We start from the raw sequence: 27681 nt of genomic DNA, 5'->3' as shown, positions 1-27681 counted from the left end.
CATGAGTTGGTTACATTCGATTTTTTTTTATTTATGATTTTCAATTAGGCCAATATCAATTCCAAAATGGCCCCCACCTTGACCATTTTCTGGATCCGCTAGTGCATACACTTACTAGTCATGTATACTGATTTGACATTTACACTCTTACTGTAACATATACAAAACGTAAAAAGTACAATGAATTTTCATTGAAACTATAAAATAAAGGAGGTTTGTAATGATAATTCGGATGAAATAATTTCAACTATAAAGTGACATCTATTGATTTAAAAATGTACTTTTTGTTTAAAATTTATATGAGTGCATTTTGGTACGAAACTTAGAAATAATTATTAATAAGTTTTATCGTTCATAAAAAGATGTCAGTAAAAAATATATTTTTACATGTACAGCAAATGTGAAAAATAATTTAAGAAACTTTTTAACATCAATTTTACAATATAATTATATAAACCATTGGCTGATCAATAATTTTCAAGATTTCACATTGTAATTAGTTAGTCGCCCACTTCTTCTATCTAATATTATCATAAAGTAAGTTAGGACAGCAAAATTAATATAAATATCGAAGTACAAATGAAAAAAGAAATAAAATGATGCAAACAATACATCATCCCATGTTGATAAATTCGATTTAGATTATTTTTATGTTTTCGAATAAATCTGAGAACGCTATACGCCTCTATAAAATTCTCAGTGTCCCGTTCTTACTAAGCAAGCATTCAAAATTTGCAATTATATTAATAATGTCTGTCATAAGATCGATTTAAGAATTTCTCTACAAATCGGGAATTACAGATTGCATATCGGGATACGGAATCACAATTACTATAGCAGACATTCCGGCGGAAATCCAGAACTCAAGTATTGTTTAAAATACGTATTCATTCTCACCATGGGATTTTTAGAAGTTACAACTTAAAGCCGACCATGTTTATTCCAAGTAGGTCCAGATTCTGGTGGAGGCATTTATTCAGATCTAAACAGTTATAAATCTTCATCAAAATCATAATGACGAAATGTACAATTGTGAGGTAATAATAAAATTGAAACAAAATCAAAATAATTTTTTAATTTTTTATTATTTTTTATAAAGGATGGTATATTCACATAGTATGTTGAAATCAATGTATGTACGTTATATGAAACTTAATCGACAATTTTTTTTATTATTTTTTATAAATGATGTTATATTATTATGTTATATTCACCTTGTGTGTGAAGATCAACGTATGTTCAATCTAAATTAATCAACAACCTATACTAACAATTTGGCGATATACAAAAGCTTGCGGGAACAAACGCTTATACTAAAGAAATTACAACTCTTGAATTATTAAAAGGCACCGACAAGTACACATGATGTTTAAATAGACATTCATTACATACTAGAAATAAACGAAGTATAATATAAGTATTGTCTCAGAAATATGATGTTTAAATAGACATTCATTACATACTAGAAATAAACGAAGTATAATATATGGATTGTCTCAGAAGACATTCGCAGGAAATGGCAAGAATTTAAAACTCGCCTCGATGTAATAATACTCATGTTATGGTAGTCAGTGTGTTTACGAGTTGTAATCGAAAAAATATGGCGAATACATGTGTGCATTACTGTGACAAGCTAGCAACGGTATCATCCCGAATACCCATACCTCTCACGCGAAAAAGATGAACGGATGGAAACGGTCGAAAGAGCAGCTATAAAGGATTATTCAAGTGGGCGGCAATCTTAACTCTCCCGAAGAAGGGTGAGTGCATTATATGTTAATTGGGAGTAGAATATCTTGGAGGTTGCAATTTTCCTCGATGACAAACAGCATACAAAACTAACATAGAAGGTACTCAATTATGACCGGTTGCCGACCAAACTTCAATATAGATTTTTCTCAATCGCACATGATAGGTCTGCTCCAGGCAGTACAAACATTAGCGGTGAAGAGAAAACTTGAGCAGAAAAGTTTTATATACATGTTCTTTTCTAAGCTCTCGTTTACCCGTACTGAGCAGTCCCAGAGCAGTCCCTTCAAATCCGTTAAATTCGGGAAGATAGGTTTAAAAAAATGCACATCAATGAGTCCACCAGGAACGCAAAATCATACAGATGTGCAATTTTAAAAACGAAATAAAAACTGTTTCAAAGTAACATACTATTTAAATCAACACATTAATAAACCCACGTCCCAGTTAAAATGACTCTTTCCAAATGTTGAACAGGTCGAAAAGTTAAGCTCGTTCGCTAACTGTTTCGATCTGTTGTGCGTCGGTGACAGGAGATGAAGCATCTCGTGACACGTCCCACAAATTAAATTTTATACGATAATGAAAAAATTCAATCCATTCCCAAGGCAAATAAAAGCGAATTAAAGTCAACAGTAATTACGTTCACCTCATTTTTCCGACCCAACTCAAAAACTACCGAATTACAAGATTCATTTAGGTAAGAGATCAAATTTTAAATGGAAAGGTATCCAAAGAGCTCCATCGAATACACTAAACTAAAAAACAGATCGGACCAACTGTTTTAATTAGCAGAATTAAAGTATTCTTGGGAGCCTTTGGGATCAGCTTTCATCGTCTTTTGTCCAGGTTTCCATCCAGCGGGGCAAACCTCTCCATGTTTGTCGGTGTATTGAAACGCTTGCACTAATCTCAATGTTTCATCGACATCTCTAAAATTAAAAAAAAAAAATGAATGCATACACACACACACAAATACTTTATAAAAAAAAATCCTAAATACATAACAAAATAGCTTACCTTCCTACAGGCAGATCGTTGACTGTAATTTGACGAAGCTTTTGGTTGCCGTCAATTATGTACAAGCCTCGGAAGGGAATTCCGGAATTTACATCGAGAACGTTATAGTCGCGAGCAATTTTTGTCGATTTATCGGCAAGTAATGGTATTTTCATTTCTCCGAGTCCACCTTTAAGCAAAGATAACACGGCAATTAATGTAAATATGCATCATAAAATGACACGTGGTGTTGATATATGTTATCTCTATATGCAGTCGTTATCTATAGTTATTAAATGGAACGTCACATTGTAAATGTGATAATAATTGCAATTGCTAAATCGACTGTGTTATCTTTGGATCAAATTTTACCTTCCTTCCTCGGAGTGTTTATCCATGCCAAGTGGCTGAAGTGACTGTCAGTTGAAGCAGCAACTACTTCACAGTTTATCTTCTTGAATTCGTCGACACGGTCTGAGAACGCTATGATTTCAGTTGGACACACGAAAGTGCTGCAATAAAATAGTAACCTCGAATAAAGATCTCAATCGTAACTATTAAAAAAAAACTACATACTACATAGATAAAGTGAAAACGCAAACCTTAGAGCATTAACATAACACTTTAAAATATTTTATAAAACATAAAGTAAAGCAGTAACTGTTGAAGCATGAAGCGAGGTCAAATAAAAAAAAGTCCAAGGCCAATGTACACAATTTGAATGACAGTTCTAATGCAAGGCCCATTCTTGGAAAAAACACTTTGGACTCAATGCTTCAAAGTTTCTATCTTGGTATTGTTGACTGTTACATTACTTATGATAATAAATGTTTAACTACCCACAAACTATTCACAATATCTAAGACAGCTGCCATAAGAGTAACAATTTTAAAATTTAAAGTAAATCAGACTCAAATCAACTGTGAAGTAATCTCAAAGATGAGTTCCAGTAAATGTGCTCTAATTAATTTAAGATTCAAATTAAATTTACTACGATTTATAATCTCTTCAAGTGGGCCTGTGCCTATTGTCATTACAAAAAATCGCATAAAAATAATATTCCTTACAAGTCCAATGGGTAGAAGAACAGCACCAGATATTTTCCTTTATAATCTTCTAAGCTGATCTCTTTGAATTGGCCGTTGACAACAGCAGTACCTTTGAAGGTCGGAGCAGGCTTTTGGATTTGGGGAGTCATCATACTGTAAGCATATTTACAATAGACGATTTTATAATAAAAATAACAAATTAGCCGTATATGGAAATGCATTTCATCATTGCACGATCAATTACGTCCAATTATTACGACAATTACCATCGTGATATTGAAACATTAACAATGGCAAAAACAATTTGACATTTTTACGTGGCATTACTAATTAACACTAAAAATTCCACGTCCGATTCATAATTACAAAACAATCGATTGATTGTACGACAATTGTAACCAATTTCTCAAAATCGATTTGCAAATCAGCCAAGAAAAATGTTAACAGTTAGTATCAATTCCTTTTATTGACATAATCTTTTAAAATTCTTGCATAACCGTGAGGTCGGTGAGTAAATTGTGTATTTCTCTCTAAAATAACCTTGCAGAAGACATTCTATAGAAATCTGGAGATTACGCCAAGAAAAATGATGTCTGATTTCGTATAGAGTTCTGTTTGATGTCCGATAGATCAGAGAAAAATGATCTATCGGACATATGTACATATATTCAAAATTGCAATCAAATTGTTCATTTTCAAGACACTAATCATGTAATTATTTCCCCTGCCCTTGCCCGTATTTACATTTCTGTATCACTGAAACATATACAAACGTGAATAAAAATGTCTAATCAGCATAAATGCAAATTTTTGCATTACTCGTAAGAGATAAAAATACGTCACACACTCGGAGTGAGAACAAAGTTCAATATTTTCATTCATACAACGGACAAGTTCATTACTACAGCCCGATAAGGAAAGCAGATAATGAATTCACGGTCCGAAACCTGTTCCAAAGTGTGACTAACATGGTTTTCCGAAACAGAGGTATGCAACCATGTATCATATTTATTTATTGGATCATTTTGAATAATTTGCAGCTGTGCTAATTGAACAGTGTTCATTATCTTTGTGGTGTAAACGAGTCAGTAGGATTTATCAATTTGTGCGTGCGGTTGAATGATAAAAATTCTCATGATACCATGACTAAAAATACTACACTTTATATACATCTGGAATATTTCCCAGTTTACATATAAGATGCCGGTATGTTCAATATGCATTTCAATTAAATCAAGAGAAAAAAAAAGATCTAATATTTGCTTATAGAATAAAAAACTGTTCGAAAATAAAATGAGCGAGGTAGGCAAAAAAAAAGTAGGAAATTATTGAAATGAAACCAACATTTAGCATTTATGTTGTGGTTACATATGCAAAATAAAACTTTGCAACAATCATTCCTTCATGTTATGATATGATAAAGTATGTATAATAATAACATAATATAACGGAAGTGCGTGGAAAGTTGATTGATAACCAACTCGGCCATAAGATAAGATAAGTGCTCCATATTTCATTGGAGATGGATAAGTTCTGATTTTACGATACGACTATAGTATTCAAAATGTCATAAAAATCATTACGATAAAGCAAAACAAAAGAGGGGGGTGGGAGGGAGGGTTCGCCATTTTGAAATTCAACATATTATGTTGCATTTCAAAATGGCGAACATATGTTACATAGTAATTGGATTATTAGTCTCATTGCGGTGGTCACAAAGACAATTTTTGCCATGAAAAACGCGAATACGCAATATTTGGCACTCAAGTTCTCGTTAGTATGATGGACTTTTCGGCTGCCAGATGTTCCCTTATAGAGATTTTAGTGACTTTGTGACCAGTAATCAACGAACCATGTTACATATGTTACGCGAAATCAATAAATTGAAAAAAATAATGAAATAATTGCCCGATTGATAAAAAAAAATCAATACATACATAGGGTAGGGTATAAAAAATTAAAAGGGGAATTTAAAATCAGTTAAAAATTCATTAACATGTCCAAATTGAATACCAGGACAAAGAAGATATGTCGTATGTATGTACATATGCATATTTATAAGGTAGCTCAGCCTGATTTTTCGCATGTGGAAATATTAAGAAAACACGACTGTGGCGGAAACTAATTAAGTATGGCGACAGCCATATCGCAATTTTTAAAAACTATGATGCCTAAAGCCAGTTCTCTTATTATTACATTTTTCCGGAACGTCAGCAGTAATCGGAAGAGTTAGTAAAAATCGAAAATATTTAAATGTCTGGGGTTGGTCGTAGGGCGTAGGCCAAATGCGAAAACAATACGCAATACGCAACAGGCAGGAGGTAAGAGGGAAGAGGCAAGTAGGAACAGGCGGCAGACAAAATCAATAATCATAACAAGGTGATTGAAGGTCGTTGCATTGGCGACGGCCCGCTTCCACTCCCCGGAAAAGATGCGCGCGCCGCCAAACTGTACCGAAGGCCGCTTCTGCGCACATTTTACTCGCCACAGGGACGGGTCATCCAGGCCATGCCGACCTTGCATCACCTTGTGATTTATGGATTTTGTGCATCGAATATAGATTTTGCAAATGGCGGATTCCCCGGGACGCATCTCCCTGCGGGAATGGAGGCGCACAAATTGAAAATAAAAGCTAATAAATACATTCCAAAGTCTTCAATTCTAAAAATAGAGATTTTTCTTTTTAAAACCGTGCACCCGAAGTCGACGAATTTGAATAATATCGAGACAAAGTATATTTTGGGGACTATGACCTACGATTCGCCATTTTATATTAAATATTTCATATTTTTATAATAAGTAATACAAATTGATACGTAGATAAAAATAAAAATAATATCGAAAAGCTATAAGACCTTCAAAGTGACCGCTCGGAATAATTTAATCCAATTGAACAATCCGGTACTATTGGGATTCAAAAATGGTCGAATATATGTATGTATGTAGATTGGATAATCTGTCGGCAGTCGAATATACGCAATGGACGGCAATATTGCAATAATATATACAACAATAATATTCAAAATCTTATCATGAATAGCGTCTCGAGCTGTTTTAAATCATAAATCGGTTGCGAACATTTGAAACGTTACGATGTTATGTTTCACATATGGAAGGGAATTCCGCCATTTTGAAAAGACGACAAATTTCAACGTTTTCGTCTAATTTACAGTAATATAATATTAAAATTCGAAAGGCAGAATTTTACGCCAAAAAAATTAGAGTGGGAGATGCGAAATAAAAAGAACGACTCGGCAAAATTAACTCCAACTTTCTCAATACCTTTGCATATGAATATACTCGATAATACAAAATTTTATGCAAAAAGCGAAAAATAATTATACATAAGTGAAGATCAAATTTTATGGAAATGGGGCACGGAAAAAATCGCAAGGGCCCAACCGGGTAATTGCTTTATATTTAAAAAAAATAGTACTATAGTAGTAGATATTGGATGAAGAGAGCGTTCAGATTTTATTTACGAAATGGGCCAAAACAGCTCATGACCCGCCCCAAGCTGATTTCGATTCGCTGCCATAAAATAACAATAAACCTCTCCATTGTCCGAGAAAGTAGGAGAAAAAAAGATTGACAAAAGTGAACACATTTAGCACGCTGAGCGTCGAAGCTTAGTCATAACTGAGGGAAGGCGGCCGAGTTGCTTTTGCCTCAAAAAAATGGTTCACCATTATCAACCTTTTTTTGCTCTCTTCCTATGAAGGACAATAGTAATTGACAATAGTTTTTGGGCAAAAACAACTTGACCGCCTTCCCTTAGTGATGACTATATGCCATCCGCCACATATGAGTAGTGCCCGGAATCTGAAGGGGCTGTTTATTGTTCAAAGATTGTAAATGCATTGTTAATGGTTTGCCGAACCTTTTTTACAAAGGATTTACAACAATGGAACAATAGGCGGCACGTTTCCGGCCCCTTCAGATTCCGACCTCTACATATGAGACTTGGGTAAAACGCATATGCTGTCCTTTTCACCCCACTTCGACTTCGTTAGAATTTCGTACATGTCCATGGGGCCGACGACAATATTACTTACAATATTTTCCATATCCAGTTCCCATATATTCACCCGTGGTGGCTATTTGGGAACTGGATACGGAAAATATTGTAAGTAATATAGCTGGTTACGACGGCTCCTATACGAAATACTATCGGTCGAGAGGTGTTGAAAGAGATAACATGTACGTTTTAACCAAGTCTTCCTACAGCGGATCGGATTTCAGTTGGGGCAAGGGTGAAAAAAAATTGTTGTATATTCTTTACGGATTGAAAGACGCCATATGATTAAAAAAAATCGAAAGCGAAGAGGCTAGTGAAAAAAAAAAAGTACATGTCGTAGTTTAATATAGTAATATTATGCCGCAGCTGCTCCGCCCCGACTGGATTCCAGATCTAAATAATAAGGAACGAAAGCCTGAAAGATTAAAAATCTAAAAGCCGCAACAAAGCAGCAGCCTGGAAACAATTGTGAGTGTGAGTAAAACGGGAGTTGGCCAACCTGTGTTTTCGGATGTAATTAGCGGCCCTTCGTCGTCGTCGCTGAAGCTGCTGACGACGAGAAGGCGAGCATCAGGACAGCTCCATAGCGAAAGATCGAAATGAATACTCGAATGGCGAAGATTGGAAGCTTCCGGTCGGCAAAGACTGGAGTATAGAGCTCCTGAGGACGAGCAGATATGGTATCGGGAGAGCAGAGATGGTATCGGGAGAGCACAGATGGTATCGGGAGAGCACAGATGGTATCGGGAGAGCAGGTGTCTAGCCAGGCCGGACTCCTGTCGAGTATTGGCCCTCGGTCTCGCCCCGATCGACCAAGTAAACAAGAGGACTCACACAAACAGGAATACTACACGCGAGAGTACAAGTACAAGCAGAGAGCACGTGCGCGCGCAGCTCTATCGGCTCTACATACATTAGAGCTGTCTCGCAAAGGTTATGCAACTCGGCCAGACGGATCGATCGAGGTGTGCATCGCACCCGGCGGTGCATTGCGCATCTATTGATGAAGCTCACTACAAGTAGTTTATCCGAAGTGTGGGTGGGAACTCTTGTGATATAATTGATTTCTGATTTTGTAATATTACAATTTACAGTTTTGGAGATCGAGTCAAAAATATTAAAGACGTTTTCATTATTTTTACAAGGGATTCCTTTTATTTCCACATTGTTGAGCCTTAATCTCTGTTCATTGCTTGCGATTTTATTTTGTAATACATCAACAATATTCTGAAGTGACTCAATGTCTTTCACTTTATCCTATTTACGGCCTCAATAATATTTGAACTGTTAAATTCACATGTTGCTTTGAGGTCGCTTATATCAGTTTTTATCGTTTTTATGTCTTCTGCAAGCGACGGCAGGCATGATATGTTACGTTTGATATTGTTGCGTCGGGGTGGGTGGAGGATCCAAGTAAAAGGCCAACAGTCGTTTCACAGCATTTATTGATGATTCAGGAGATACACGCAGTGTCACGGCTAAGTCCAGAATGAATTATATCGCCTACGTACCGCCTTATAAAGGGTAGATCTCTCAGGACGCCTAATCTGTTTACCTGTTGTATAGTCACTTATTCGGATATGTATTTCCAAGACATTGGGTCTTCCCGTACCGATTCTGAGAAATAACTAATAACGGTCATTGTTTAGCCTAAATGCACTTAGAGTCCAGATATAATCTTTGGAAGTAAGTGCATGCATTTAGTTAATCCGATAACAGATATCCGTTGGTCTAAGTGCAATTCGCTCAATCCGCGGCGTACGTAACAATATCAAGGATCTCCTTAATTAGTGTACCCAATGACGGCGAAGGTGACTCGGTCAAAGACTGAGAACTTTGTGGATTACGGCATCGTGGACACTTCCATGTAGCCCTTTTAATAGCTCCCAATCTATTGTAGCCGCCTTCAGTAATGTTGGCACAATTAAAATCGTAATGCCTCTTACAATTACCACATTGAACACCATTAGAAAATTGCGTTTCACAAGATGCACAACACTGCATGATTGCCAAATTGAATTGAACTAAAGGTTGACAATCTATGAAATTCACTCTGCGAACGAGAATGTATGGACTACCCACTTGAAACTTGAATTACGCATGTTATGGTAGTCAGTGTGTTTACGAGTTGAAATCGAAAAAATATGGCGAATACATGTGTGCATTACTGTGACAAGCTAGCAACGGTATCATCCCGAATACCCATACCTCTCACCAGTGGCGGACTGGCCATACAAGCGAACATGCCCGATGGCATGTGGGCCCCACTATCTGTTAGAAAATATGGGCCCCCAGTAAAATTAAATAACTTTTTAACTATTTAACGTGTGTAAAAATTTATAGGATATTGCACTTTGGGACCTAAAGTTTGGGTATTTCAACAAAATAAATTTCTTACGATATACACAAACAACTAATACCTGCTTTAACAGGCCAAGGATCGTTTAACTTTTTTAATTAGGCTCGAAATGTAAGTTTCAACATTTGCGTGGGCCCTTTTTCTGGGCCCATTTCTAACCTCAATATTATGTATATACCAATACCTATGTATGTAACAAGTACCTACTGAAATAAAAATGGGAATAAACAAATATATCCGTGAATAAACTGAATATTCCGTGAATAAAATGAATTGCTTAAAACAATTTTGATAGGACGACTCATCATCAACCAGCGATTTAAATTTACTTCATACTTTCAAAATAACATAATAACTAGCTTTGCTAGGTAGCATAATAACTAGCTGGTTCGTTGTTTTGCTCGTCCGCTATTTGGATGCTTTTTTCGTAAATATTGTCGGTTAATGGTGTCGTGCTTTGCATATTGTGTAGAGTTATTGGTGTTGCTTTAATTTTTGATTAAAATTTTTGCAATTGTGATTAAATACAGTGGTTAAACTGATTTCTAAGGTTATATTTTAAAGATAATTTTCACTTGAAAAAAAAAAAAAAAGAAGAAGAAAAAAAAAAAAAAAAAAAAAAAAAGTTCTTTTGTTTCTTCAAATAATATTCGTTTGGCAACGAACGTGATCAAACTGATTTCTGAAATTATATATTAACTCTCGAACCCAGAGCATATTTACAATATTACAGCATAATGCAACATTGTTAAACAAAAAACTATTTATTTCATACATATTTTTGTGCGAAATTTTGAGAATATTCTCTTATTTAAATTATAAATTGTGACGCTAATAACTAATAATACTTAACAATGATTTGCTATAAATGCAAAAGTGTTGTGTTGTTGACTAATTATGTGCTGTGCGAGCTTTGTGAAGAACCTTTCCACCATGATTGTGTGGGGATTTCGGAAACAAAATACAAAAAAATGACGTCAAAGAATAAGGAAAAATGGCGATGCGTTTCTTGCCGTATCCATCCTAACCCCCTTCCGCCGTCTCAGTCCTCATCACTAATGCTCAGTTCTCAAGATTCAGTCATCAGTCCTCAGCCATCTTTATTTGATATACTTAATGAAATTAAATGCTTTCGAGCAGACTTTAATACCATGAAAAATGAGTTTGAAAACATAAAATCTGTAATCACAGACATAAACAATAAATTATTCACAATAGAGGCTAAGTCTGATGAATTTGATGGGAGACTAACCACTGCTGAAAAGAAAATTTCCTGCTTTTCTGATGTAAATAAAGGTTTAATTGAGGCGCAAAATACTATTGTTGAACTGAAACAAGAAAACAATCTGCAAGATCAATTCTCTAGAAAAAACAATGTAGAAATATCCGGCATACCTATGAAAAAGGGTGAAAATCTAGTGTCTATATTATATGACTTATGTGCTGTCGTGGGTCACAAATTGTGCGACACAGATATTGACACCATACACCGTGTGCGGCCGTACCCGTCCCAGGGCGTTGCAGGTTCACAGCAACAGCAACAGCGAGAGGGCAACAGCGATGTGAGTGTGCGCACGTCATCAGTGGTCGTACGGTTCACTCAGCGCCGTCGTAAGGAGCTGCTGATGGCGGCCGTGCGCGCCCGCCGCGGCATCACCACCAACGACATCAATATTCCAGGCCCGCCCACCACCCTATACGTAACGGATCACCTTACACCAACGAATAAATTATTATTGAAGCGAGCACGCCAATTGAAAACTGAATATAACTACGCCTACTTGTGGGTTAAAGATTGCAAGATCATGATTAGAAAAAGTGCGAGCTCCAATATCATACAAATCTCAAAAGAATCAGATCTTTGCAAAATCAAATGACTAAGTGCAATATTAAATTTTAATAACCTAATAATTATCTATGCATTTATTGTCTACTGGTCTGCATCACATATTATAATGTATGTGCAAACAATTATGTACGTATGGCTATATAATTTATTATTTTTATTATTACTATATAACTATGCTATTTACATATATTTTACTCATAAACTAAAAAAGGTACGAGTTCGTTTTTATATTTGTGTCCATGTATACCTTTGCATTTCAACTGGTATCACCAAGGATGGTTTGCTTAATAATTCCATATCTTTATCTGTGTATGCAGTTATGTGTATGTTTATATGCATATATCTATTTTCATTTATGCATATGGATATTTATATTTATATCACTACGTGCTCTATCTACTTCCTTTTTTACAATGTCTTCTAATCGTCTTGTCATTTATTATCAAAATGTCAGAGGTCTCCGAACTAAATCTGACTCTTTTCTTCAAAATGTATTAGTTAATAATTATGATATTATCTGTCTATCAGAAACTTGGCTAAATGACTCATTCAATAATAGTGAGTTTTTTGATGCCAGATATCAGGTGTTTCGACGTGACAGAGATTATTCTCTTCATAACCAAATATTTGGTGGTGGTGTAATCATAGCTGTGAAAAATAATCTACCCTCTGTCATTCAAAATAATTGGTTAACTTCCACAGAAGACCTTTGGATTACTATTACCACTAAATTTTTTAAACTAAATATCTGTACTGTCTATATTCCTCCTGGTAATTCTCACCAAACTCTATTAGTTACCCATTTAAATAAAGTATCTGATCTAATAACCAATTATCCAGAGGATCGATTCATTTTACTCGGTGATTACAATCTTCCCACTATTGATTGGACAAAATACGACTCAAATCTGCATCTATTTCCTTCCAATTGTATTAATTTTTCTTCCCTTTCCTTTACTCAATTCTTATCTTATAATAAACTTTATCAATACAATTATTTGTCAAATACTAATAATCGTATTCTTGACCTAGCTATTAGTAGTTTCCCCTTATATATTTCTCGTGCTGACTCTACGCTAATCCATGAAGATTCTCATCATTTATCCTTTTGCATCTCAATAATTTACAACAAATCTTCACCCTTGAATTATAATTATAATAAAACTTTCCTCTTTAGAAAAGCTGACTATGCTACAATTATTCCAATTTTAAGCGATATCAATTGGAATTCACTTTTGTCCAATTTAAATATTGATTTAGCTTGTAAAAAATTTTACGATACCTTACAAAATATTATTGAATGCCACGTCCCTTTTACTCTTAAATCTAAGCGTACCAAATATCCCCCTTGGTTTACATCGTCTCTTATTAAAATAATAAAAGAAAAAAACAAATTCCATAAAAAATTTAAAATTTATTCAAATCCCTTAGATTATCAAAGTTTTTCACTATTAAGAGCTCGAATTAAAAAATATTCTTTAATCTGCTTTAGAAATTATATTTCTCTTATTCAAAATAATATTAAAACTAATCCCAAATCATTTTGGTCATATATAAATTCAAAAAAAAATACCTCCTCTTCATATCCTTCCGTAATGTATTATGGAAATAAGTCGGCTTCACATGGTTCTGAAATCTGTACCATTTTTGCTGACTATTTTGACTCCACTTTCAATAGTGATTCTACCATTAACCTTTCTATCTCTAATACAGATACTTCTTCTTGTAACTTATCTACTTTTCATTTTGACTTATCTACTGTACTCAGTCACATCAACTCTCTCAATGTTAATCTTGGTGCGGGTTGTGATGGTTTGCCTTCTTTTTTCCTTGTTAAATGTGCTGTCCCATTATCTCTTCCCATAACAATCCTTTTCAATCTTTCTATGTCGAACGGTAAATTTCCTGACTATTGGAAATTATCTTACATCACCCCTATTTTTAAAAAAGGTGATAAGAATCTTATTGAGAATTACCGTCCTATATCTAAACTATCTGTCATTAGTAAAATCTTTGAAAAAATTATCTATAATTTCCTTTTCTCCAATTTCAAAAACTACATTATACCTGAACAACATGGTTTTTTTAAGGGGAGATCGGTAGAGACTAACCTGCTTAATTTCACTAGTACTCTCACATCTTATATGGACAAACGAATCCAAATAGACGTCGTTTATACGGATTTCTCTAAAGCTTTTGATAAAATCAATCACAACCTTTTACTCAATAAACTTTGGTCCCTTGGAATCCGAGGAAATTTATTTCGTTGGATCTCTTCGTATATACTAAATCGTCACCAAATCATAATTCTCAATGGTTTTAGATCATCACTTAGACATATTCCTTCCGGTGTCCCACAAGGGTCGCATTTAGGTCCCTTATTCTTTTTACTCTATATTAATGATATCTCATACATCTTCAAACATTCCTTTATACTTCTTTACGCTGATGATTTAAAAATTTACAAACCTATATACACCATAGACGATTGTCATAAGATACAAGAAGATCTAGATAGATTCTCTATATATTGTTTAAATAATGATCTTTTTATTAATCTAGAAAAATGCTCTATTTTAAATTTCACTAGAAATAAGTCAATTATTACTAATCAAGATCAATTAAATCATTCAATCCTTAACACGTCATCTTCTATTAAGGATCTTGGTGTAATACTCAATAATAAACTAGATTTCTCTGAACATATTTCTTTTATTACCAACAAAGCATTTAAATCTCTTGGATTCCTACTCCGCTCAACAAAACCCTTTAATGATCCTTATGTACTAAAATTACTTTATTTTTCCTTTGTAAGGTCTCACCTTGAATTTGCCTCAATTATCTGGTCACCTTTTTATTTATCCCATATTAATTGTATTGAGAAAGTTCAACTTAAATTTATTAAATCCTTACGCTACCTTTTTCCTACCTATACCCATTCTACTGTTTCCGACATTTTAAAAATCCTTTCTTTTAACAATCTTTCTGTCAGGCGACGACATTCTGATGCTATATTCTTCTTTAAGCTCATAAATGGTTTCCTTGATTGTTCTGATTTACTGAATAAGGTTAATTTCAGAATCCCAGTTCGATACCCTAGACGCGTTACACTCTTTTCACTTGATCCTTTCAATACTAATTCCCAAAAATATTTTTATCTGCAGCGCGTTTATCGTATGTTTAACGGAGAGCTGAATGAGGTTGATCTGTTTGGTATTTCCCTACATCAATTCAGGTCTAACATCAAGAGAATCTTGACCGATTGATTCATTTTTTCTTCTATTCTATTTTTCCAATATTTCCATTATTTTTATACTTTAGTTTAGTTATGTAATGTGCTATTTAATCATATTATAGCTTTCATTCCTTTCCATTTCATTTGTTTATTTTGTATTTACCTTTTTCATTTGTTTTTTATATTTGTAAATTTCAATTTCTTCTTATATTCTATCTTATAACCTTTTCCAAATATTTTAATACTATAGTTTAATTATGCAATGTACTACATATTTTGTCATGCCTTTATTCTTTACTTTTTAATTTGTTTTCCTTATATTTATCTTTTTCATTTTTGTAAAAATCTATTATTGGACTCGGGTGTTACATATATTATTTATTTACTTTTTGTGTTTTTTATACCTATCTCTGTACATCCTGTCTGTTGATTTTTCAATTAATAAAATAAAATAAAATAAAAAATAAAATAAAAATAACATTTGATTATACTTCGATGATATAGTAAGATTTAAATACACAATTTTAAACAGTTTCTGAATATAAAATCTATTCGTAAACTAGACACATCCATGTATATAGATATATAGGATAGGGGCCCCCTCCCCAAAATCCCGATTTTCGCATGATCTCAAAACTTTATCTATTATTATTACGTACATATGTATGTATGTATGTACATTGATAAAGTGAAAAGACAGTCGGTAGAAATTAAGTTAATTGATAGTGTTTTAGTGACTCAGTTTGATGGTCGATTTTTGTTGACCATGTGAAGATTTTTAGAAAAAAATTTTCTAAAAATTTAATTATTCTATCAAAAATAAGCTTATTTTTTTCATATTATATAACTCAATAAGGTGTATGCAAAGAATATTTTCCATTTTTATTCCGATATAAAAAAGATTTTTTGAAAAAAAAGATTTTTTGAAAAAAAAATCAATTTGACCAATCTTTGCCTGCGCCCCCCAAGAAAAAGCTGAAATGACGTCCCTGATTGTTTTCTACCGAAAGTAAAAGCCGCTTTTATGATGCATTCTATTTACGTAGGACAAGGGTTAAAAAGAAATATACAATGTAATTTATGGATCTATTTTGCTTTTGCCATTTTTCTTGTACTTAAATTTGTTTATTCCCATTTTTGAAAATTTTATTTTTTTTACCCTTGATTTTTGGCGTGATGGAAAGAAGAAAATGTTGTTATATGGGGGGGGGGGGGGGGGACAATTTTTTTTAACCCTGGGTGGGCTCCCTTTGACTCCTGGCATGCACTAATTTCAGTCCCAGTCCGCCACTGCCTCTCACTCGAAAAAGATGAAAGGATGGAAACGGTCGAAAGAGCAGCTATAAAGGATTATTCAAGTGGGCGGCAATCTTAGCTCTCCCGAAGAAGGGTGAGTGCATTATATGTTAATTGGGAGCAGAATTTCGCTGTAAGACATCGGATGAAGTTAACTTTGAAAAAATTTTCCTCGATGACAAACAGCATACAAAACTAACATAGAAGGTACTCAATTAAGTCCGGTTGCCGACCAAACTTCAATATAGATTTTTCTCAATCGCACTTGTTAGGTCTGCTCCGGGCACTACAAACATGAACCGTGAAGAGAAAACTTGAGCAGAAAAGTGGATATACAAGTTCTTTTCTAAGCTCTCGTTTACCCGTACTGATAAAAACCAGGGTAGTTCCTTCAAATCCGTTAAATTCGGGAAGATAACTATAAAATTGCACATCTATGAGCTCACTCTGAACGCAAATTTACACAGATGTGCAATTTTAAAAACGAATTAAAGGCTGTTAAGCAAAGTAACATCCTCTTTAAATCAACACATTAATAAACCCACACCCCAGTTAAGATGACTCTTTCCAAATGTTGAACAGGTCGAAAAGTTAGGGCCGGGCCGCAACGTGCAACTTTGTCGGCCGACTAGTCGCGCGACACGAAAAAATGTATGGAAATGTGTGCGACAAACAAGTTGACAAATCTGTTGTGCGTTGGTGACAGGAGATGAAACATGTCCTGACACGTCCCACAAATTAAATTTTATACGAGAATGAAAAAAATCAATCCATTCCCAAGGAAAATGAAAGCGAATTAAAGTCAACAGTAATAACGTTCACCTCATTTTTCCGACCCAACTCAAAAACTACCGAATTGCAAGTTTCATTTAGGAAAATATGTATATCAATATTCAATTGGAAAGGTATCCAAAGAGCTCCATCGAATACAATAAACTAAAAACAGATTGGACCAACTGGTTTAATTAGCAGAATTAAATTATTCTTGGGAGCCTACACACACACACACACATACTTTACAAAAAATCCTAAATACATAACAAAATAGCTTACCTTCCTACAGGCAGATCGTTGCCTGTAATTTGACGAAGCTTTTGGTTGCCGTCAATTATGTACAAGCCTCGGAAGGGAATTCCGGAATTTACATCGAGAACGTTATAGTCGCGAGCAATTTTTGTCGATTTATCGGCAAGTAATGGTATTTTCATTTCTCCGAGTCCACCTTTAAGCAAAGATAACACGGCAATTAATGTAAATATGCATCATAAAATTAGACGTGGTGTTGATGTATGTTATCTCTATATGCAATCGTTATCTATAGTTATTAAATGGAACGTCACATTGTAAATGTGATAATAATTGCAATTGATAAATCGACTGTGATATCTTTGGATCAAATTTTACCTTCCTTCCTCGGAGTTTTTATCCATGCCAAGTGGCTGAAGTGACTGTCAGTTGAAACAGCAACTACTTCACAGTTTATCTTCTTGAATTCGACGACACGGTCTAAGAACGCTATGATTTCAGTTGGACACACGAAAGTTCTGCAATAAAATAGTTCTCAAGTTTTCGTTAGTATGATAGTTATCGTTAGTATGATGGACTTTTCGGCTGCCAGATGTTCCGTTATAGAGATTTTAGTGACTTTGAGACCAGTAATCACCGAACCATGTTAAATATGTAATAATTAAATAATTGCCCAATTGATAAAAAAATCAATACATACATAGGGTAAGGTATAAAAATTTTAAAGGAGAATCTAAAATCGGTTTAAGATTCTTTAACATGTACAAATTGGATTCCAGGATAAAGAAGCTATGTCGTATGTATGTGTGTACATATATTTATAAAGTAACTCGGCATGATTTTTCGCATGTGGAAATATTAAGAATACACGACTGTGGCGGAAATTAATTAAGTATGGCGACAGCCATACCGCAATTTTTAAACACTATGATGCCTAAAGCCACTTCTCTTATTATTACATTTCTCTGGTACGTCAGCAGTAATCGGAAGAGTTAGTAAAAATCGAAAATATTTAAATTTCTGGGGTTGGTCGTAGGGTGTAGGCCAAATGCGAAAAAAATACGCAATACGCAACAGGCAGGAGGTAAGAGGGAAGAGGCAAATAGGAACAGGCGGCAGACAAAATCAATAATCATAACAAGGTGATTGAAGGTCGTTGCATTGGCAACGGCTCGCCCCCACTCCCCGGAAAAGATGCGCGCGCCGCCAAAGTGCATCGAAGGCCGCTTCTGCGCAGAATTTACTCGCCATAAGGACGGGTCATCCAGGCCATACCGACCTTGCATCAACTTGTGATTTATGGATTTTGTGCAACGCATATAGATTTTGCAAATGGCGGAATCCCCGGGACGCATTTCCCCGCGGGAATGGAGGCACACAGATTGAAAAAAAAAAGCTAATAAATACATTCCAAATTCGTCAATTCTGAAAAATTGAGATTTTTCTTTTTAAAACCGTCCACCCGAAATCGACGAATTTGAATAATATCGAGACAAAGGATATTTCGAGGACTATGACCTAGGATTTGCCATTTTATATTAAATATTTCTTATTTTTATAATAAGTAATACAAATTGATACGTAGATAAAAATAAAATTAGTATCGAAAAGCTATAAGACCTTCAAAGTGACCGCTCGGAATAATTTAATCCAATTGAACAATCCGGTACTATTGGGATTCAAAAATGGTCGAAAATATGTATGTATGTAGATTGGATAATCTGTCGGCAGTCGAATATACGCAATGGACGGCAATATTGCAATAATATATACAACAATAATATACAAAATCATATCATGAATAGCATCTCGAGCTGTTTTAAATCATAAATCAGTTGCGAACATTTGAAACGTTACCATGTCACATATGGTAGGGAATATGTTTCACGTATGGAAGGGAATTCCGCCATTTTGAAAAGACGACAAAATTCAACGTTTTCGTCTAATTTACAGTAATATAATATTAAAATTCGAAACGCAGAATTTCACGCCAAAACAATTAAAAGTGGGATATGCGAAAAAAATAACGACTCAGCAAAATTAGCTCCAGCTTTGTCAATACCTGATTTTATTTATGAAATCGGCCAATACAGCTCATCGACAACTGACCCGCCCCAAGCTGATGTCGATTCGCTGCATTAAAATAACAATAGACCTCTCCATTGTCCGAGAATGTAGTGACATAAGAAATTGACAATAGTGAACCCATTTAGCACGCTGGGCGTCGAAGCTTAGTCATAACTAGACACCGGATTGTCACAGTGCTATCCATTGTTCCATTGTTGTAAATCCTTTGTAAAAAAGGTTCGGCAAACCTTTAACAATGCATTTACAACCTTTGGACAATACGCGGCACCTTCTGGGTCCGGTGACTAGTCATAACTGAGGGAAGGCGGTCGAGTTGCTTTTGCCTCAAAAAAATGGTTCACCATTGTCAACCTTTTTTGTGCTCTCTTCCTATGAAGGACAATAGTAATTGACAATAGTTAACCATTGTTTTTGGGCAAAAGCTACTTGACCGCCTTCCCTTAGTGATATTCGCCATATATAAGACTTGGGGTAAAACGCATATGTCCTTTTCACCCCATTTCGACTAATAGAATTTCGTACATGTCCATGAGGCCGACGATAATATTACTTACAATATTTTCCATATCTAGTTCCCATATATCCACCTATGGTGGCTATTTGGAAACTGGATACGGAAAATATTGTAAGTAATATTGTTGGGGTCGACGGCCCCTATACGAAATGCTATTGGTCGAGAGGTGCTGAAAGAGATAGCATGTACGTTTTTATCAAGTATCTTCCTACAGCGGATCGGATTTCAATTAGGGCAAGGGTGAAAAAAATAGTTTTACATTCTTTACGGATTGAGACGCTATGTGATTAAAAAAAATCGAAAGCGAAGTAAGAAGAGGCTAGTGAAAAAAAAAGTACATGTCATAGTTTAATATAGTAATATTATGCCGCAGCTGCTCCGCCCTGACTGGATTCCGGATCTAAATAATAAGGATCGAAAGCCTGAAAGATGAAAAAACAAAGCAGCAGATTTTTCATATTTAAATATGCATATCATTCACAATATATTTATATTTTTACGAATATATTTTAGTTCTAAGTTCCACTTGTTATTTTTGCATATCTGCACTACCCTTTCAGGTAGGGGGGCTAAGTTTAATGCTAGATGAGAATAACCGTTCGTGCTGTTCAAATTCTCATAATTTAATCGAGAACTCGAGGTTTTGACTGATTCGAATGCAGAATCGATCACTGATTACATTTTCATGATCTAGAAAAAATGTCTGTGTGCCTGTGTGCAGGTGTATTTTGGTGAATTTTTGAACAACATTAGGCCTATCGAACTGTAAGTATCAGTTACTGAAATTCTTATCGATACGACGTAAATTATTTTCAAATTTTCAAGTTGACCGAAAATCGTACCTCTCCTTATAGGTATCCTCTTTTTTTTAAGTTTTTTAATTCAATCATCTTCTAAACCACTAACCGAATTAGACTAATTTTTTTTTACATGTAATATAAATTATAAATTTTATACCCTAATATTTTCTGAATATCTTTACTTTATTTTTGAGTACTTTTACTCCAGAGAATCGATGTTTTATGTTTTTCTGAGAAAAATTTTGGTTTGTTGAACTGAAATTTCATATCTAGAAGTTACAGCTCAATACCAAGTTAAGTATAAAATTTAGTAAGCATGCGTCAATCGGAAGTGGCAGTTTACTCTGTTTCGATTTTTCTTCCACCATTTTTTTCGACCCTTACACATTTGTGCTCTTCACGAAAAAATTTAAGCATATATCTTGTATCAATGTTTTGAAAATAAAAAAAATCACTTAATTAGGATTTTTTAGGAAGTAGGATTTTTTTCTCTTAAAAAAGTTAAAAATGTTGTGACTACGATTTTTTCCACACCTCCACTTTCCATTTTCCACACCTATTAAGCTGAATATTTGTATTTGTGTTCTTTATCTACTAACTTAGAGTTGATAAGGTTTTGGTCAGAATTCGTAAGCCGGAAGTAGTATTTTTTTTTTATATTTCATTATTTTATTTTGACGTTTTGAATTATTTTTATTTTCTTGATATTTAATGTGTATAGTATGTATAATGGATTTTAAGTAACAAATTGTATCGAAAATGCTTTCATAATCGGAATGTGTGAACGTGTGTGTATGTTTAATTAACGAATTTTGTTTTGTGACCTTCTTATATTCCTCAAATACATAGATAAAGTCATGAGTTGGTTACATTCGATTTTTTTTTATTTATGATTTTCAATTAGGCCAATATCAATTCCAAAATGGCCCCCACCTTGACCATTTTCTGGATCCGCTAGTGCATACACTTACTAGTCATGTATACTGATTTGACATTTACACTCTTACTGTAACATATACAAAACGTAAAAAGTACAATGAATTTTCATTGAAACTATAAAATAAAGGAGGTTTGTAATGATAATTCGGATGAAATAATTTCAATTATAAAGGGAGATCTATTGATTTAAAAATGTACTTTTTGTTTAAAATTTATATGGGTACGAAACTTAGAAATAATTATTAATAAGTTTTATCGTTCATAAAACGATGTCAGTAAAAAATATATTTTTACATGTACAGCAAATGTGAAAAATAATTTAAGAAACTTTTTGGCATCAATTTTACAATATAATTATATAAACCATTGGCTGATCAATAATTTTCAAGATTTCACATTGTAATTAGTTAGCCGCCTACTTCTTCTATCTAATATTATCATAAAGTAAGACCGGACAGCAAAATTAATATAAATATCGAAGTACAAATGAAAAAAGAAATAAAATGATGCAAACAATACATCATCCCATGTTGATAAATTCGTTTTAGATTATTTTTATATGTTTTCGAATAAATCTGAGGACGCTATACGCCTCTATAAAATTCTCAGTGTCCCGTACTTACTAAGCAAGCATTCAAAATTTGCAATTATATTAATAATGTCTGTCATAAGATCGATTTAAGAATTTCTCTACAAATCGGGAATTACAGATTGCATATCGGGATACGGAATCACGATTACTATATCAGGAATTCCGGCCGAAATCCCGATCTCAAGTATTGTTTAAAATACGTATTCATTCTCACCATGGGATTTTTTCACAATATTACTATATCAGGAATTCCGGCCGAAATCCCGATCTCAAGTATTGTTTAAAATACGTATTCATTCTCACCATGGGATTTTTAGAAGTTACAACTTAAAGCCGACCATGTTTATTCCAAGTAGGTCCAGATTCTGGTGGAGGCATTTATTCAGATCTTAACAGTTATAAATCTTCATCAAAATCATAATGACGAAATGTACAATTGTGAGGTAATAATAAAATTGAAACAAAATCAAAATAATTTTTTAATTTTTTATTATTTTTTATAAAGGATGGTATATTCACATAGTATGTTGAAATCAATGTATGTACGTTATATGAAACTTAATCGACAATTTTTTTTATTATTTTTTATAAATGATGTTATATTATTATGTTATATTCACCTTGTGTGTGAAGATCAACGTATGTTCAATCTAAATTAATCAACAACCTATACTAACAATTTGGCGATATACAAAAGCTTGCGGGAACAAACGCTTATACTAAAGAAATTACAACTCTTGAATTATTAAAAGGCACCGACAAGTACACATGATGTTTAAATAGACATTCATTACATACTAGAAATAAATGAAGTATAATATAAGTATTGTCTCAGAAATATGATGTTTAAATAGACATTCATTACATACTAGAAATAAACGAAGTATAATATATGGATTGTCTCAGAAGACATTCGCAGGAAATGGCAAGAATTTAAAACTCGCCTCGATGTAATAATACTCATGTTATGGTAGTCAGTGTGTTTACGAGTTGTAATCGAAAAAATATGGCGAATACATGTGTGCATTACTGTGACAAGCTAGCAACGGTATCATCCCGAATACCCATACCTCTCACGCGAAAAAGATGAACGGATGGAAACGGTCGAAAGAGCAGCTATAAAGGATTATTCAAGTGGGCGGCAATCTTAACTCTCCCGAAGAAGGGTGAGTGCATTATATGTTAATTGGGAGTAGAATATCTTGGAGGTTGCAATTTTCCTCGATGACAAACAGCATACAAAACTAACATAGAAGGTACTCAATTATGACCGGTTGCCGACCAAACTTCAATATAGATTTTTCTCAATCGCACATGATAGGTCTGCTCCAGGCAGTACAAACATTAGCGGTGAAGAGAAAACTTGAGCAGAAAAGTTTTATATACATGTTCTTTTCTAAGCTCTCGTTTACCCGTACTGAGCAGTCCCAGAGCAGTCCCTTCAAATCCGTTAAATTCGGGAAGATAGGTTTAAAAAAATGCACATCAATGAGTCCACCAGGAACGCAAAATCATACAGATGTGCAATTTTAAAAACGAAATAAAAACTGTTTCAAAGTAACATACTATTTAAATCAACACATTAATAAACCCACGTCCCAGTTAAAATGACTCTTTCCAAATGTTGAACAGGTCGAAAAGTTAAGCTCGTTCGCTAACTGTTTCGATCTGTTGTGCGTCGGTGACAGGAGATGAAGCATCTCGTGACACGTCCCACAAATTAAATTTTATACGATAATGAAAAAATTCAATCCATTCCCAAGGCAAATAAAAGCGAATTAAAGTCAACAGTAATTACGTTCACCTCATTTTTCCGACCCAACTCAAAAACTACCGAATTACAAGATTCATTTAGGTAATAAATCAATTTTCAATTTTCAATGGAAAGGTGTCCAAAGAGCTCCATCGAATACAATAAACTAAAAAACAGATCGGACCAACTGTTTTAATTAGCAGAATTAAAGTATTCTTGGGAGCCTTTGGGATCAGCTTTCATCGTCTTTTGTCCAGGTTTCCATCCAGCGGGGCAAACCTCTCCATGTTTGTCGGTGTATTGAAACGCTTGCACCAATCTCAATGTTTCATCGACATCTCTAAAATTAAAAAAAAAAAATGAATGCATACACACACACAAATACTTTATAAAAAAAATCCTAAATACATAACAAAATAGCTTACCTTCCTACAGGCAGATCGTTGACTGTAATTTGACGAAGCTTTTGGTTGCCGTCAATTATGTACAAGCCTCGGAAGGGAATTCCGGAATTTACATCGAGAACGTTATAGTCGCGAGCAATTTTTGTCGATTTATCGGCAAGTAATGGTATTTTCATTTCTCCGAGTCCACCTTTAAGCAAAGATAACACGGCAATTAATGTAAATATGCATCATAAAATGACACGTGGTGTTGATATATGTTATCTCTATATGCAGTCGTTATCTATAGTTATTAAATGGAACGTCACATTGTAAATGTGATAATAATTGCAATTGATAAATCGACTGTGTTATCTTTGGATCAATTTTTACCTTCCTTCCTCGGAGTGTTTATCCATGCCAAGTGGCTGAAGTGACTGTCAGTTGAAGCAGCAACTACTTCACAGTTTATCTTCTTGAATTCGTCGACACGGTCTGAGAACGCTATGATTTCAGTTGGAAACACGAAAGTGCTGCAATAAAATAGTAACCACGAATAAAGATCTCAATCGTAACTATTAAAAAATAAACAAATCAATCATACATAGGGTAGGGTATAAAAAATTTAAAGGAGAATCTAAAATCAGTTTAAGATTCTTTAATATGTCCTAATTGGATACCAGGACAAAGCAGCTATGTCGTATGTACATATGTATGTATATTCATAAAGTAACTCGGCCGGATTTTTCACATGTGGAAATATTAAGAAAACACGACTGTGGCGGAAATTTTTAAACACTATGATGCCTAAAGCCACTTCTCTTATTATTACATTTTTCCGGTACATCAGCAGTAATCGGAAGAGCTAGTAAAAATCAAAAATATTTAAACATCTGAGGTTGGTCGTAGGGCGTCGGCCATATGCGAAAACAATACGCAGCAGGCAGTGGCGTAACTACCGCGCCCGCAGACCCCGCAATGCGGGGGGGCGCCGCTAGGCGGCGCGTCTTTTTCACTGATTTTTTTAACTTTTTCTGTAAATTTTTTTGTGACAATTTTTTAAACACTACTTTATTTTTCAAACTATTCGCATCTCGTTTTATGTGATGTACATGTATCTGAGAATTCTCTCCTACTTTTGTACATACATATTAAACGTTAAAACAATAATACAAAATTAAATGAGGCGTGAAAACCAATAAAATTTTACAACTTTGTATTTATTTTCGTGAATAGCATTGAAATCTCCGACCAAAATTATTTCATTGCAGACCGTCATAAAAGTGAAAAGCATATCGGTTTTATAATGGGTCGACCTTTTTTTCAACATAAGTATAACGTCTTTCCATTAATAAATTATAGAACGCGACCAAAATATGTCAATTTTACAACTTTACTCATAAAATCATTGTGTTCTTTCAGACTTTTCTTCAGTTGATTTTGAACACGCTCTGGAATCGGATCGCGATTGATTATCATTAAAACTAGCTCCCGAAACGTGTATGATAATTGTATATAAAAACTAACTCATTGCTCAGGGTAAAGTGACGTGAAGTGTGCCATTGTGTTATCCCTGTAGTTGAGAAATCTTTCGCGATACATATATTTTTTTAATACGAGTTGTTTTAAGAAAAAATTCAGTGGAGCAGAATCTCGAAAGCGAAAATATACTCAAATCGCGAGTTCATAGAAATTGACTAAAATCCACAAATTTTTCAAAGCCTCTAGTGACATAATGGAATTAAGTCCTCCAGCAGTTTTATCAGAAAAACAACCTAGCTCTCCTTTGAGCAATACCGATGTAATTGAACCAGCAGTTACGGATAATACGGCGAACTTAACTGTTGCAGAAATTCAGTCGACTGAGCCTAGCTCTTCTTCCTCAAACATTTCTGGTGAAGTGGTCGATTCATTTATAAGGTTTCTTCTTCAAGAAAAATATCCGACTGACCGAGGACATTACACAAATGAGCTGACAGAAAATGACACTAATCTGAGGAAATTTATATTGAATCACGGTACTTGTCAACCTGATCTTGTATCTTTTCCTCGAGACCTCGTTGGAAAAAGATGCTTTTCTAAAAAATATTTTAAGTGGACCAACCAGTCTGGGATTGAAATACAAAGGACGTGGCTAGGTTACTCGATAAAACTGAATAGAGCGTACTGGGAACCGTGTTGGCTTTTTGCTGACAAAATATTATAATTACTCTTGGGTTGAAGGCATACAAGACTGGAGAGGACTTTCAAAAAAAATTTCAATTCACGAAAAATCTCAAGTACACACTAAATCCTGTTGTACGTACGATTTGTGGAAAAATTCTGAGACAATTGATGAATATATCTCGTCAGAATTGAAAAGTCGTGTAAACTACTGGCGTCAAGTGATTCATCGTATTATTAATGTAATATTAACATTGGCCAAATGTAATTTGGCATTTCGAAAATTTATTTCTCTTATTAAACTTCTGGCAACTTATGATCCTCTTTTGCAATCATTGATAACCAAACATAAGGCAGGTTTTGTGACTTATTTGAGCGCGAAAATTCAAAATGAAATCATCCAATTAATTTCGACACAAATAGAAAATGAAATATTTAAAGAGATAAAAATTTCGCCTTTGTATTCAATCATAATTGACGGTACTCAAGATTTAAGTAAAATTGAGCAAGTGAGTGTTGTTTTTCGATACATTGTTGTTCAAAAAGATGAAATTCAACGTCCAATTGATGTTGAAATTAAAGAATCATTCGTTGGGTTCTTTAATGTTAAAAACAGAAGTGCAGAGGGTTTAAAAAAATATATTTTGGATTTATTGACAAGTAAAGGACTAGATATTGCGAAATGTAGAGGACAGGGTTACGATGGTGCCAGAGTAATGAGTGGTGCATACAACGGTCTACAAAAAAAGATAACTGAACTCGAACCAAACGCTCATTACGTTCACTGTGCAGCTCATAATTTAAATCTCGTCATTAAAGATACCGTATCTGATGTGCCAAAATCTTCTTATTTTTTTGATGTGGTTGAA

The 27681-nt window shown here is 34.2% G+C and overlaps 4 protein-coding genes across 4 annotated transcripts; 1 reads left to right on the top strand and 3 right to left on the bottom strand.

The window, feature by feature from the left end:
* Positions 1-1093: 1093 nt before the first annotated feature.
* Positions 1094-8603, bottom strand: LOC143913925 (peroxiredoxin 2-like). Its single transcript, XM_077433992.1, has 5 exons — positions 8315-8603; positions 3816-3950; positions 3121-3260; positions 2770-2938; positions 1094-2681 (listed from the first exon to the last, which is right to left on the bottom strand). The coding sequence occupies exons 2-5, from the start codon at positions 3947-3949 to the stop codon at positions 2534-2536; spliced, it is 591 nt and encodes a 196-aa protein (XP_077290118.1). The 5' UTR covers position 3950; positions 8315-8603; the 3' UTR covers positions 1094-2533.
* Positions 8604-11571: 2968 nt separating this feature from the next.
* LOC143917953 (uncharacterized) lies at positions 11572-15698 on the top strand. Its single transcript, XM_077439591.1, has 2 exons — positions 11572-12149; positions 15188-15698. The coding sequence occupies exon 1, from the start codon at positions 11572-11574 to the stop codon at positions 12049-12051; it is 480 nt and encodes a 159-aa protein (XP_077295717.1). The 3' UTR covers positions 12052-12149; positions 15188-15698.
* On the bottom strand, positions 11854-18853 carry LOC143917943 (peroxiredoxin 2-like). The gene is made up of 4 exons (XM_077439580.1): positions 18825-18853; positions 17959-18098; positions 17608-17776; positions 11854-14461 (listed from the first exon to the last, which is right to left on the bottom strand). The coding sequence occupies exons 1-4, from the start codon at positions 18851-18853 to the stop codon at positions 14416-14418; spliced, it is 384 nt and encodes a 127-aa protein (XP_077295706.1). The 3' UTR covers positions 11854-14415.
* A 4159-nt stretch (positions 18854-23012) lies between these two features.
* On the bottom strand, positions 23013-25162 carry LOC143920314 (peroxiredoxin 2-like). The gene is made up of 3 exons (XM_077443149.1): positions 25043-25162; positions 24692-24860; positions 23013-24606 (listed from the first exon to the last, which is right to left on the bottom strand). Exons 2-3 carry the CDS (start codon positions 24844-24846, stop codon positions 24459-24461), a joined length of 303 nt encoding a protein of 100 aa, XP_077299275.1. The 5' UTR covers positions 24847-24860; positions 25043-25162; the 3' UTR covers positions 23013-24458.
* Between the last annotated feature and the right edge of the window lie 2519 nt (positions 25163-27681).

This window comes from Arctopsyche grandis, chromosome 1 (genome assembly GCF_051622035.1).
Source record: "Arctopsyche grandis isolate Sample6627 chromosome 1, ASM5162203v2, whole genome shotgun sequence".
Lineage (NCBI taxonomy): Eukaryota > Metazoa > Arthropoda > Insecta > Trichoptera > Hydropsychidae > Arctopsyche > Arctopsyche grandis.
Note: the sequence above shows the minus strand (reverse complement) of the source record. Positions and strands in the feature narration are given on the sequence as shown.

What these genes read in the sequence shown, in the direction of transcription:
- LOC143920314 (XM_077443149.1), bottom strand. Translation starts at nt 24,846, where the DNA reads ATGAAAATACCATTACTTGCCGATAAATCGACAAAAATTGCTCGCGAC. An exon ending in AACGATCTGCCTGTAGGAAG is followed by an intron (nt 24,607 to 24,691) that starts GTAAGCTATTTT and finishes TTTTAATTTTAG; the next exon opens with AGATGTCGATGAAACATTGA.
- LOC143913925 (XM_077433992.1), bottom strand. Translation starts at nt 3,949, where the DNA reads ATGATGACTCCCCAAATCCAAAAGCCTGCTCCGACCTTCAAAGGTACT. An exon ending in TTCTTCTACCCATTGGACTT is followed by an intron (nt 3,261 to 3,815) that starts GTAAGGAATATT and finishes ATTTTATTGCAG; the next exon opens with CACTTTCGTGTGTCCAACTG. An exon ending in AAACACTCCGAGGAAGGAAG is followed by an intron (nt 2,939 to 3,120) that starts GTAAAATTTGAT and finishes CTTTGCTTAAAG; the next exon opens with GTGGACTCGGAGAAATGAAA.
- LOC143917953 (XM_077439591.1), top strand. Translation starts at nt 11,572, where the DNA reads ATGAAAAAGGGTGAAAATCTAGTGTCTATATTATATGACTTATGTGCT.
- LOC143917943 (XM_077439580.1), bottom strand. Translation starts at nt 18,853, where the DNA reads ATGGCCTGGATGACCCGTCCTTATGGCGA. An exon ending in AAAAACTCCGAGGAAGGAAG is followed by an intron (nt 17,777 to 17,958) that starts GTAAAATTTGAT and finishes CTTTGCTTAAAG; the next exon opens with GTGGACTCGGAGAAATGAAA. An exon ending in AACGATCTGCCTGTAGGAAG is followed by an intron (nt 14,462 to 17,607) that starts GTAAGCTATTTT and finishes ATCAGCGTAAAG; the next exon opens with AAGTATAAAGGAATGTTTGA.